This window comes from Gorilla gorilla, chromosome 23 (assembly GCF_029281585.2).
Source record: "Gorilla gorilla gorilla isolate KB3781 chromosome 23, NHGRI_mGorGor1-v2.1_pri, whole genome shotgun sequence".
Classification (NCBI taxonomy): domain Eukaryota; kingdom Metazoa; phylum Chordata; class Mammalia; order Primates; family Hominidae; genus Gorilla; species Gorilla gorilla.
In genome coordinates, this window is record NC_086018.1 from 31,298,601 (window position 1) to 31,312,509 (window position 13,909).

General features: G+C 46.5%; 1 protein-coding gene across 7 annotated transcripts in view; it reads right to left on the reverse strand.

Annotated features, from left to right (window-relative positions):
* LARGE1 (LARGE xylosyl- and glucuronyltransferase 1) overlaps window positions 1-13,909 on the reverse strand; it is a 759,370-nt gene that overhangs the window by 110,858 nt on the left and 634,603 nt on the right. For 4 of the 7 annotated variants that reach the window (XM_055375361.2, XM_031005488.3, XM_055375359.2 and 1 more), the window contains 2 exons: window positions 8,185-8,331; window positions 2,020-2,215 (listed from right to left, as the gene is read on the reverse strand). In XM_055375361.2, the coding sequence (XP_055231336.1) occupies window positions 2,020-2,215; window positions 8,185-8,331 (343 nt within the window). Of the gene's footprint in view, window positions 1-1,301; window positions 2,216-8,184; window positions 8,332-13,909 lie in introns of those variants that run through there. The other 3 variants (XM_055375362.2, XM_055375363.2, XM_063704846.1) reach the window with 2 other exon arrangements.

Here is a 13,909-nt window from a genome sequence, read left to right on the forward strand (position 1 = left end):
TAGGACTTGATGCGATCTGACAGCCTCAACAGATGAGTGCAAAAGAGGGTACAAAACAAGAATGAGAGACCAGATGAAATAAAAACAAATATTTCGCTGGACCTAAGCTCACCAAGAACAAACCTCTCCCTGACACATTCTTATCGCAGGTCACACTGTCACCCAGTATTCTCAACTTGGCAGAATACAGCTTAATACTCAGGCCAAAAATAAAAGGCCTCTGAATAGCCAAAACAGGTGACCCAGATTTAGGTCATATCGCTTAGAGGAGAACTCAGCACACTTTTACTCAGATCTATTTACTCTCATTTTGGACATATTGTCTGACAAGCTTTTGTTATCTAGTTTCCCAGCTCAAAGCAGATAAGAATAAACTCAGGGATAACTGGGATGGGGAAAGGCGGCTGTTTTAGGTAGAACAATACAACAGCAGCAAGAAAAGACAGTTGCTGGTGAGGAATGAGTGAGAAAAACCATCAAAAGAAAATGCAAGATCTCCCAGAGCTGAACTGTCTGGGACATTTAATGGAGGTACAAAGAACCCCACCAACCGCACTAGCCCCATGGGTGTGGGTGTTAATACCTGGCAGGTGTGCACTCATTATTTCCTTAAGGTACTGGAAAAGGTTAAGAGTATGTTTGGGACATGCTATTCGCAAAAAAAAAAAAAAAAAAAAAAAGAAAATATGCAACGTATTTTCAAGAATTCTGTCAAAACTGTCCAAAACAAACAAAGTCCAGGTCTCATGGCTAGAAAAATTAACTTTCTTTGAACTAGTTCATCTCACAGCACTGCTGGACACATGAACATGACATTCCTTTTAAGCAGAAGCTGAGGCTGACTGAACACTGTTGTCTGTGAGTGGCACTCTGCTCATTCAAAGTATTATAAAAAATATGGATACTGACAGCCCTGCTTTCCGTTGTTAAATATGGACATGATTCTATAACCTATCTACATCAGTGGTTCTCAACCCTAACGCTTCTCAATCACCTGGGACTGCTCTCAAACATGTTGGAACTATTGGAAGGAAAGTTCTCCTGGTGATTCTCATGAACGGCCAGCGCTCAGTATCCAACCTTAGCTTTTTCTGAATTGGAGGTGCTCTTGTTGAAAAATATTTGCACTGTGCACCAGGAGGAGAGATCTTGGAGAAGAGCATACAAAAGAAAAGAAAAAAAAAAAAAAAGGCTAGGGCTGGAGGGACCGAGGAATCCTTCTTCTAATTTAACCAGAGCAGTTTTGCTTTTGTTTGTTTAACACAGGGGCTGAAAAATTGAAGCATGTCTGGTCCATTTCATGTTTTTGTACACAAAGTTTTATTGAAACAGCCACACCCATTTGTTTAAAGACTAAGACTGAACTACAATAGCAGAGTTAAGTAGTTGAAAAGGAGCCTGTAGGTCCCATAAAGCTCAAAACACTTACTATCTGGTCCTTTACAGAAAATGTGTGCTGATCCTTGGTTTCACCTACTAGAATTCTGCAGAAGATTCATACTTTGAAGTAGGAGCTCAATACGTATCAGTTGGATGAATGAAGGAGTTCGTGATTAAACACAGTCTCAAAGTCGCCACTCTTTTAGTAATGATGGATGCATCTATAAATCTTTTAGTAAAGGGTGGAATAACTAGCTGCATCTTAGCAGCATGCTTTGTCATGTATATGGAACTGTAAGGCTGCTTCGTGTCTGTTACGTGACTCAAAGACCAAGTGATGAATGGTCACATTTGCTTGTCTTCATCATCAGGTTGGGTGAGGATGAGGAGATGAAATGGTTTGTCACAGGAAACTCACATTTACCTGGGTCCTGGCCAAGAACCCAACTCTCACCCAAGGGTTGAGGAAGGAGCAATGGTTTGGGATCAAGGGCCCAAGGATCAGTACTACCACTGGTCCTCAAGCATATCTTGTTCCCTCTTAGCTCTCTGCTTTCTTATCTCCAAGGATCCCTTAAGCTCTAGGATCTAGGCCTCTCCCCCGTCGACCGTACCAGGTGGATGCTCCGTTCTTCTCACCTGCACATCCAGCTCCATGATATGAGCCACTTTGTTCCAGCCAAAGCCTACAAACCTCCGGTCGTACTCCGGGCAGTCACGTCTCACAACAACATACGGCTCAAAATCGGCCTCCCACTCGACCCGGTAAGGCGTGGTGGCGGTCCGCCACTTGGCGAAGTTTGTGGGTGCGTGGCCTTTCGTCCAGACGTGGTACCTGAGACACACGGAGAAAAGCCATTGGGTGTAGGGAATGAAGCCAAGCTCTCCAAATGCAGCCGATGTGGAGGAAGAAGGGGTGTACACTGATGTAGTCCTCGGGTGAGTTGAATTGTCTCCCTCCCAAAAGCTATGTTGAAGTCCTAACCCCCAGTACCTGTGAATGGAACCTATTTGGAATCAGGATCTTTGTAGATATAATGAGGTTATCATGAGATCACAGTGGATTGGGGTGGGCACTAATCCAATATTTGTTGTCCTTATAAGAAGGGGAAAATTTAGACACAGAGACACACAGCAAGAATACCATGTATAGACGTTGGGAGAGATTGGAATGATGGGTGCATCTATAAATCAAAGATTGCTAAACACTGCTGGCAATCACCAGAAAGAGGCCTAGGACCTCAGGGAAGAAGCATGGACCTGCTGACAGCTTGATCTTGGACTTCTGGACTCCAGAATTGTGAGAGAATAAATTTCTATTATGTTAAGCCATCCAGTTTGTAGTATTTTGCTGCAGCAGCTACAGGAAACCCTAATCCCATCTGCTATCTGCACATTTCACTAACGAGGAGATTCTCACTATGAAAAGGAACTCCCGGAGGGCTCCATGTCATTTCTCAGGAATTGACTGCAGGTGAGCTTGTGTAGTGATTGCTGTCAGAGGTCACTGTGGTAGGAGTATCAGACGGTCCCCCATGACTCTCACCACATCCAATGCTCTCCCCTTGAGGCAGAACCTGTGAGTATGTATGTGATCACTCCTGGGATTATGGTACATTATATGGCAGAAGGGATTGTTGTAGATATAAATAAGGTTACTCACCACTTTACTTTGTGTGAAAATGGGAGATGATTGAATCATGTGACCCTTTAGACCTCGGTCTGGAAGAAAGCAAGGAGCTATGCTGGGAGCTGCCTATGGGGGCCATGTGCCAAATTAACTAGACTCTAGGAGAGCAGTCCCTGGCCAAAAGCCAGTAGGAAAATGGGACCTTAGGCCTAGGAATGAAAGGAGAGAAATTCTGCTAACCACCAGTGATCTGGGAAGAGGAGAACTGCAGGTCTGCTGACTCCTTGATTTCAGCCCAGTGAGATCCCAAGCAGAGAATCCAGTCATTCCATGCCTGAATCTCTGATCCCTAGAGACTATGAGATCATAAATTTGTTTCAAGCTGCTATGTTTGTGGTAATTTGTTATACAGTAGTAGCAAATGAATACAATCATATAACCACAATAAGAAGCAGCTAATATTAGTTAACCACTTACTGTGTACTGGGACTATTTTAAATCTCTCTCTCTCTCACATACACACACACACACACGCAGATATTGTTTTAAATTCTTATAACTTACCAAATGTCAAAGTACAAGTAGTCAGTGGTGGAGTTGTGATTCAAACCCGGGAAGCCTCGCTCAAAGGCCAGGAGCCTCCTTAAGCACTTCACCTCTCTTTTTTTATTTTTTTATTTTTTGGGATGGAGTCTCGCTCTGTCTCCAGGCTGGAGTGCAGTGGCACGATCTCGGCTCACTGCAACCTCTGCCTCCCCGGTTCAAGCGATTCTCCTCCCAAGTGGCTAGGACTACAGGCACGCATCACCACGCCTGGCTAATTTTTGTATTTTTAGTAGACACGGGGGTTTCACCATGTTGGCCAGGATGGTCTCTGTCTCTTGACCTCATGATCCGCCTGTCTTGGCCTCCCACAGTGCTGGGATTACAGGCATGAGCCACCACGGCCGGCTGGGTCACCTCTCTTATAAGTCCCTGTCCCCCACACTTCCTGGCCTGTTGAACGAGTACTCAACAATTGTGCACTAAACTGAATGAATGAATGAGTAACCTAACAACATGAGAGGCACCTGAGACGGGTCCATGTGTGGGATGACAATATGCCTCTGGAAGCTACAGAGAGACGGCAGGAAGCTGGGCATCTAGTGAAGGACTAGACAGGGCCCAAGAGAAGAGTTGGGAAGAGTATCCAGAGCTGGAAAGAAAAGCTTCATGAAATGAAAACGAGACAGAAGGGTGGGAACCCAAGAGCTTAGCTGCAGGGAGAGAGGAAGTGGAAGTCTGGGTTCCATCTCATCCTGTGGGCAGTCTCTCCAAAGCAAGGGAGGCGCTAAGTGAGACTGAGTGTTCTGTGTGGCCAATGGGACACTTTCTGGCAGGGAATGCAACTGCTTCCTTCTTTTGCTTTTCTACCACTGAGGCTGGACTCCCCCCAAACCCTCAGGGAACTGGCCAGTGCGGCTGAATGGGCACTGGCCAATGGGTGGGCTTTGATCAAGTTGTGCTGTTGGGTGAGACGGCCAGGCTAGGGGAGGGCAGGAACTTGAACTTCAGCTCCATCAACACAGCAACTTCCATCAAAACCAAAGCCACTTAAATGGAAGAAAAATGAAAGGTGAAGCAATGCCATTTTCATGGAGTGTGGAAAAGGGATATTGCAGGAGATGTCAATTTCGGGCATGATCCAACAATTAGGCCCAGAAGCAGTTGCTTTTCCATTTGTGAACTTGCTGAACGGGCAGTCTTAACACCTGATGCCTTCAACAGAACTGGCACAGCACAGCTGATGGCCGTGAACTTGTATGAGGTTTAAAGCACAATGGAGCCATCAGGCCAGGGTTCAAATCCCACCTCTGCCACTTAGGAGCTGAATGCCTTGCGGAACAAAATGCTTTAATTGGCCGTTAATTTCCTTTTGTGTCAACTGGGGAAAAGAATACCTATCTGGTTGAACTGCCAAAGAGCTTAAATGAGAAAATATAAAGAGTCTGGCACAGTATCGACATCTAAGAGGAATTCAATAAATGCTAGTTTTATAACAAAGTGGTTAAAAGCAATGGTTCTGGAGGCTGCCTGCCTGGGTTCCAATTCTGTCATTCAACAGGTATGGGTACATTAACTACTTGGCACCTTTGTTTCCTTCTCTTGGCAAAACGGACACAGCAATATCTACTTCATAGATTTGTGATGATTATGTGACTTAATTCACATACAGTACTCAGAGTAGTTTCTGATATATGGTAATTACTCAAAAAAGAAAAAAAAAGAGAAAGAGAAAATTCTCTTTATTATTTCTCCTTGTTTGCTTCCCAGATATGATGTCAATTCCTGGTGGTCTTGCTCTCAGTGATATTGACAGCCATGTTATTGGTCATCCACCTTTAGAATCTAAACTCTCGGACAATTATAATGTGAAAAGGAAGGGAAAACAACGGGGGAGACGGCGCCATTGCACTCCATTGTAGGGACAGCTGGGTCAGTTCTAGTCATCTGGCTGAGGAGGCAGCTTTGATCAGTTCAGCCTGGACACTGGCAGCCTGCAGAAAGGCTGGGCAGCACAGGGTGCAGTCAAGTTACAATGAACTTCTCGTTAAAACAAGCCCCAGCCTGTGAATGACCTATTGCCAGGCCAGTAGACACCAGACTTTGAGTCTTGCTGTCTGAGACTAGCAATGCCAGGTAGCCTCCTTCCCCACTAAAAAAGGGATGGGAAGATGAGAGAGGTTTCCTAGGTACACCTTACAGGATGCTACTGGGGAGAAGAGATTTGGGGCACTTTGCTTTAAGCAGTGGTTCTCAAACTTGAGTATGCATTAGAATGATCTGGAAGACTGGTTCCAATTCCAGAGTTTCTGATGCAGGAGGTCTGGGCTAGGCTTGAGCCTCTGCATTTCTAACAAGTTCCTAAGTGATGCTGAAGCCACTGGTCCAGGGACCGCATTCTGGAGCCACCGCCCTAGAGGACTTGTAGGGGTGTGGATGTTTTCTCATTCCAGGTGTGGTAGGGAGCAGATTTCGGCTGCTCAGAAGCTGAAGAGTTTGTTATTTGGAGAGCAGGTGACAATAGCAATTTCTCGGAGACAAGGGCTGTAACTTAGCACTTGGCGTGATGGCTTGCAAGCTGCTGGCCAGAGCAGCAATCATGGACACAGCAGGCCACACCCCAGCTCTTGTGGCCACAAATGTGGCTGTGAAATAAGTTCTCGGTTCACTGTGGTATGAAGACGGCAGGAAGGATGCCTTGGAAATGTGTCAGGTGCTCAGCCATCAGACTGTGGCATTCATGGGAGACTTATATTAAGGTTTGGTTTGTAAGTCTCAATTCTGAGGAGCAAGTTTTTACCCTGCATCTTTAAACACTGGTTAAAAAAAAAAAAAAAATTCAGGACTCAATCAGTAGCCAGATGGCATTCTGACTAAGAACACAGGTTCCTCAGACCTGGGATGAATCCAGGCTCTGCTATTTACTGGCTGTGTGTCATTGGGCAAGTTATTAAACTTCTCAGAGCCTCAGTTTCATTATCCATGCAATGGGGATGACAGTATCTGTCACATAGGTTTATTGTGAGAATTAAATATGTAATCACGGTTCCTGGCACATGCTGAGCACATAATAAGTGGTAGTTATTTCTTTCAGAAAAGAAGGAAGGCTTGGGTTGGGTGGCGGGTTACTAACTCTTCCAGGCCACTTTCCAGAATTCTGGACAGAGGAAGAAGCCTGGAGTTTGAGTCTTGGCTCTACTGGGACCTCTCCACTCCTCAGATTCTTCGTCTGTATAAAATGTGAAAAATGATAGCCTCTGAACTGTTGAATGAACAACCCACCTCATAAAGTTATTTTCACAAGATAAAGTTTATTTGAGGAAACTTGCTAGAAATTTCTAGAAACTTAATTATGGTATGAAAACTCAAGTTATTAAGACTATAATGTTTTCAGTAAAATTCCGATGGTCTAGAAACGTATGCTTTTTAGCTTCCAGGAAGTGTTGGCCATTCTGACATCATTCACAAGGGTGGCCTCACTTTAAAACTGGAGCAGGGCCAGGCGCAGTGGCTTAGGCCTGTAATCCCAGCACTTCGGGAGGCCGAGGTGGGTGGATCACCTGAGGTCAGGAGTTCGAGACCAGCCTGACCAATATGGAGAAATCCCGTCTCTACTAAAAAATACAAAATTTGCCAGGCATGGTGGCACATGCCTGTAATCCCAGCTACTCAGGTGACTGAGGCAGGAGAATTGCTTGAACCCAGGAGGCGGAGGTCGCAGTGAGCCGAGACCACGCCACTGCACTCCAGCCTGGGCAATAAAAGCGAAGCTCTGTCTCAAAAACAAACAAACAGACACAACAAACAAACACAAGCAAACACCTGGAGCAGGCAGAAGCACCAGCCCTCTCTTTAGACTGCTCAGTTACGGCACCTAGCAGGCCACCTACTTTCCCCTGGATCACTACATGTAATGCTGCAGCCTGTCCCCAGGACATGGAACCTGTTCGCACCTGTGCAGTGGCACAGACTCCTGGGACACTGGGGACAGGTGACAGGGGAGCTCCCTTGTAATGTTCCTGCAGGACTCAGGGGCCTGGGAAAAAAGGAAAATCAGGGTTCTGTTTGCGACGGTCACTTGGGCAATAGGAAAGCTGGCTGCCACATGTGCTGGGTCACCTTGATGACTTAAAGTTGTTGACACAACGGCTACACGTCCCCCAGGCCTCAGGGGCTCAAAGAACAGATCACTCATACCACAAATAAAAAGGAAAACTGCCACCGTGGTGCTAATAGAATGAAACCCACCTACCAGACGAATGAATGGACAAGCACACAAAAGAGAGAACTCGGAGCCAGGAGATGGGAGCAGGAACCTAAACTGAGTTTAGAAAAAAGGACAAACAGAAATAAGCTAAACCTTCCTACCCTTCCACCCTCCAAACATGCCTACCCTTCCATCTGAACACATAACGTCTGTCATCCATGCACAAAAAAGTACATGGCACGTACAGGCATGGGGAGAGGAGGGAGATTACAAGGACGTCGTCTGGAGAAAGCGGTGCTTTCCTGGCCTCACAATGGACTAAGGCGAGCAACAAACTTCCAGATCAATAGCTTTGGCATCTGGGTTTCCCAGGAGAAAGAAGGCCTTCGAGCACCCCCAGAGTACAGCAGCTAGAGCCACTCACCTGAATGTGAAGAGGGTCCCCATGTCCAGCATTGACAGCAACTCCGCTTTCGACTTGGGGAAGGACAGCCGGTAGCGCAGTGTCTCGAACGCGGGGACAATCATTGCTTTCTTGGTGTTGGCAAGATCGAGCTGGATGACAGACTTCCTGAAAAGAGGGGACAGGCAGAGAGACAGAGTCCCTGTGACACCAGGCCAAGGTCTTTCCCCCATGAGGGTGGGGTGGTCATTGGCCCAGGGAAGCGTGGGAAAGAAAGCTCAGGTCATCCTCTCAATTAAAGATGGGGAAACTGGGCCAGGTGCGATGGCTCACGTCTGTAATCCCAGCCTTTGAGAGGCCGAGGCAGGAGGATCACTTGAGTTCAGGAGTTTGAGACCAGCCTGGCCAACAAGGTGAAACCCCGTTTCCACTAAAAATACAAACAAATTGGTGGGGCATGGTGGCACACACCTGTAGTCCCAGCTACTTGGGAGACTGAGGCACGACAATTGCTGGAGCCTGGGAGGCAGAGGTTGCAATGAGCTGAGATCACGCCATTGCACTCCAGCCTGGGTGACAGATATAGATTCTGTCAAAAAAAAAAGGGGGGGGGGGGGAAGAAAGAGAAAGAAAGAAAGGAAGAGAAAAGAAAGGAAAGAAAAGAAAAGAAAGAAAGTCAAGAAAGAAAAAAGAAGGAAAAGAAAGAAAAAGTAAAGAAAAAAGGGAAAAGAAAGAAAGAAGGAAAGAAAGAAAAGGAAAAGAAAAGAAAAGAAAGATGGGGAGCCCTGGGAGGCAAAGCAAGTTGCTAAACACTTGGGGAACCCAGAGTGGAATGGGATCTGCTGTCCCCGAGACAGAGAACTTGGTCTTCCTGGAGAATAAACAGAGGGCAGACCAGACTGAGGGGCTGGGAGAACCTCCCACACGTTTTCAGTGTGTGCTCCTGACAGGCACAGAAGGAAGGCTTCAAAGGACCACAGGGGTTAGAGCCCAGCCTGCTTGGTTCCTTGGGCTGGTCAATCACTCCGACTGCACCCCTGGCCGCACCAGAGCAGGTGGACAGAGAGCCGATGAGAGAATCACCAAACTGGGCACTTTCAGGTTCCATTTCAGTGACTCCTCAACTCCTTGAATTCTCCAGACTCCAAGCCTTTAAAGCAGCCAGAGCCACCCTAGGCAGCCAGTGCTGGTGAGACAGAGCTCTGGTATCCCCCTTGGGGAAAGTTAAAGTCTTGCCTTAGTGCCTGGCCTTCCACTCTGCTCCTCTGAGACCCGATCCTGCACGCCTGGGTTTGTCTGCCTTTTGTCAGCTCTGTGGTGGTTACTTGGGAAGGGAGAAAGGCTCATGGAGAGCCATCCATGGCCAAGCATTTAGTGCCATACGGCATGAGGCTTTTTTTATTTTTTTGGAGATGGAGTCTTGCTCTGTTGCCCAGGCTGGAGTGCAGTGGTGCAATCTCGGCTCACGGCAACTTCAGCCTCCTGGGTTCAAGCGATTCTCCTGTCTCAGTCTCCCGAGTAGCTGGGACTACAGGCACATGCTGCCACGTCCATCTAATTTTTGTATTTTTAGTAGAGACTGGGTTTCACCATGTTGGCAGGATGGTCTTGATCTCTTGACCTCGTGATCCACCCGCCTTGGCCTCCCAAAGTGCTAGGATTACAGGTGTGCACCACTGCGCCCGGCCAGCATGAGGCTTTTAATAAACACAGACTGGATTTGAACCCTGGCAAGGTCACTTTATGAGACCTGCCATTCTGGGAAAGCGATTTAGCTCCTCACTACCTTTGGTCCCTCGTCCCTAAAATGATGGCAATAACATCTACCTCCTGTGGACTGAACAAGGTCGTCATACACTGCCACTTGGCACACCTGGCCGGGGCAGGCATGCTGGGACAAGTGGTCACTATTACACTGCAGTGCTATCACGACTCCCTGGCTTGGATATTCTGTGATCACTCTTGGCCAGGACCTAGGAATTCATTCTGGCTCCTGCTTGGACACTGACCTTTGGGTCTCAAGGTCATCATGGCTGTCTGTTTCCATCTCTGAGATAGAGAAAGCAGCCTTTCCTGGGAAAAAGGTAGGCATTGTAAGGCATTTTGAAAAACCACTGAAAGCAGCAGGCCTCCTCGGCCATACAACTGTCCATTGAAGGCCAGGCATGGTGGCTCACGCCTGTAATCCCAGCCCTTTGGTAGGCTTAGGCAGGCGGATCACAAGGTCAGGAGTTTGAGACCAGCCTGGCCAATATGGTGAAACCCTGTCTCTACTAAAAATACAAAAATTAGCCGGGCGTGGTGGGGGGTGCTGGCAGTCCCAGCTATTCAGGAGGCTGAGGCAGGAGAATCGCTTGAACCTGGGAGGCGGAGGTTGCAGTGAGCTGAGATCGCACCACTGCTTTCCACCCTGGGCGACAGAGCGAGACTCCGTCTCAAAACAAACAAACAAGCAAACAAAAAAAACTTGTCCTCCATTTCTGTATTATTAAAGTCACTTCACTCAACCAGACATTGAGCCTGTGTGTTAGCAGGGACTAGAGCTGTCGTGCAAAGAGGAATCATAGCATAAGGAAGTGACTAAGTTAGCCCAGGCCTGAATGGGACAAAACAGGGTGGCAGTCTCAGAAGGACACAGGACATCAGCAGGGCTTCGTATCATTGAATAATGAGGGGGAACCTGGATCAGGTCAGAATAAGGACAGTTTCCTAAAACCATCCTTGGTTAATGGATCTCACCAGCTCCCAGTAGAGAGGGGGTGGTTGGGATGTGCTCGAAGTTCATTTTGGAACCCACTGAATATCATTTGCACTTCACTCTTTACCACAGTGCTCATGTTAACTATATACCAAATAATATATAGCTCTCTTACCACTATTACAGAGGAGGTTCGTAAAGGACGACAACAAGATATAGAGTGTGGGCGAGCTCTACTTAGCCAGTCTGAGGGCAAGAGGTTTGAGTCAGCCTGTCCTGGCCTGGATTCTTCTCCTGCTTTGTCTGTCTGAACAATGTTAGTTTTCAAACATCCAAGATTCCCTCCTCTGTGGCCAGGCATCTACTGTCAGCTAGCACTCTCTTTTAGATAGGGGCAGAGCTAGGCTATTTACCTTTCCCCCTGGAGAGGTGAGTACCTTATCTATTGATTCTGGGTATTGGGGGTTGGATATATGGATCTAAAGAATATACTTGGACCAAGACAGCAAAGCCCTTGGAATCCCTGGGGCAGGGGGGAAGGTGTCCCAGTATTGGTGGGTGGTTACTACCCATTCAGCAATCACCCAGCACCTATGATGTGCCAGGCACTTGAAGATACAGGGTGAAAAGAACAAGCAAAGTCTCTGCCCGCATGGTGCTTACATTCATATAAACGTCTCGAGATGCTAGAAGCCTCAGGACAAATTTCTCTAAACTGGGGCCCCAGATTGCATTTGTAGCTGATTATTTTAGAATACAATGCTATAGAAACAGAATAGAAGGCTGCGAGGGCAGAACTATAGGGAATGGGCAAGATATAAAGACACATACACATATATACGCGATGGATACAGAGATCTACAAACATGGATGTTTGTATCTATATAAGGATCAAGTTACTATTATCATCAGTTGCTATAGGAGCTGCTTCTTGGAGATTAATTCCTGCTAGAAAATAATTCCCCTTTCTATGGGGGCAACCTGCCCCTATACATAGAAGCAAGCTCTCAGAGCTCTCTGCCTGCCCTACCTGCACCCCTGGCAAGGGCAGGTTGTTTAGGATTAGACACTTGACCCAGGTTGAGCACATCAGTTTCTTACTCTTGGAAATTTGAATAGAAATAGAGACTGGGAAAGCACAGAATTGACTTTCAGTGACGACAGACCATGCTCTACAGACTTCTGAACTGCTGCAGAGGGGACCAGAGCTGCCCTGGTTAATTGCTGTCTTACGTGTTGGTTTTCCAAGTCCTAGTTTGATTCTATAAGATAACCCATCCATTATTTGCTTTGTTTTTCTTTGATTTGTTTTTATTTTACTTAAGCTACCTGGTATTAGTTTCTGTTGCCTGCAACTAAACAACCCTAACCAACATACTGGAAGACCCAAAGCAGACAGACTCAGTAAGCAGCATGCCTCACAATTACAGTCCTAGCAAGCCTTATTTCCCTCTGCATAGATAGCACCAGATTCCAGAGTGCTTTCTGCAAACTCCCTTTCATCTCACTAAAATACAAACTGCCACAAAGATGGATCTGTCACCAGATAGATCCATTTCAGAGTCAGTTCAAGGAGGTTTCAATACCGATGTCCTGAAAGAGTCTCATTATGAAGTTGTTTCAGCAATAAACAAGGCTTCATGGTACAAACTCTGAGCTCATCTGTATTGAGAAGGTAACAGCAGCCTGGGTCTTTCTGCTCTGTGTTCTGTTAGTACATCTTACCCTGGATGGGCTTGCTGTCTTAGGGGTCAACAATTTGCAGCCATTAGTTCTCTGGAAAGTGAGTCCTGCAGAGGATGGAGTGCAGAGTCTTCCAGGAACAGTGGGGCAGGACGATGAGCGAGAAAGCTGGGCGAACAGCCAGGAGACCTGAGTTCTAGGCCCACCCTGAGAAGCTGAGTGACTTTAGGTCACTCTATTACTCTTTAGATTGCTAAATGTAGATTATTAAGATGGAAGCTTTGGAGGACAGTCAGGTGTAGTGGTCATCAGACCAGGCGTCTAGCTCTGACTCTACTAGGCTGTCTTCTTGGGCAAGTCACTTTCACTATTTTGAGTCCTGGGGTTGATGCACTTGAAAAATATGTTGATGAAGATAAGCACAGTGCTTGTAGAAGGGCTTGCTACAAGGTCTGGCACGCATTAAGCACGGGGTACATGATGCCTATGATGGTTCCCTTTCTGTATCAGATGGCCCAGGCTATGGCGCCCAGTTACTGGGTCACATACTAGTCTAGACACTGCTGTGCAAGTGTTTCATAGATGTGTTAAACTGCAATTACTTTTCCAACAACCTAATAGCTAACATGTAAAATCAGTTACCTTTAAGGAAAGGAGATTTCCCTTGATAATGTGGGTGGGCCTCATCTGATCAGCTGAAGGCCTTAAGAATTAAAAACTGAGCTTTCCCAGAAAAGATGGAATACTGCCTTGGGACAGTAACACAGAAATCCTGCCTCAGTTTCCAGCCTGCTGGGCCTGCTCTGTCAATTTCAGACTTGCCCACCCCACAACAGTGTGAGCCAATCCCTTAAGCTCTACCGATCTATCAATACACATATCACTATCTAGCTCTGCATATTGATACATATATTACTATCTATAGGATATACTATATACATCTCCTATTGGCTCTGTGTCTCTGGAGACCCCTGAGGACTGTGCTGGTAAGACATGCTGCTTACTGAGTCTGTCTACTGTGGGTCTTGTAATATATTGCTTAGGGTTGTTTAGTTGCAAGCAACAGAAATTAATACCAGGTAGCTTACCTGAAATAAAAAGTGTCCTGATTCTGACCTGGTCCAGATTCCTCCTCCTCATTCAATGATACCAAGCTCTGTTGATGTCCTTCTTGGACTGCCACTCTGTTCTTGTCCCCCACATGGGCCTGAGCTGGCACAGTCACTTCCTTATGGTCTGACTCCTCTTTGCAGACCAGCTCTAGTCTCTGCCTATGCACAGGTTCAAAGTTTTGTTACCCTTGTCTTGTCCAAGACACCTGTAAAAACATTCACAAACCTACTACAGTATATTGGATCAAGGAAT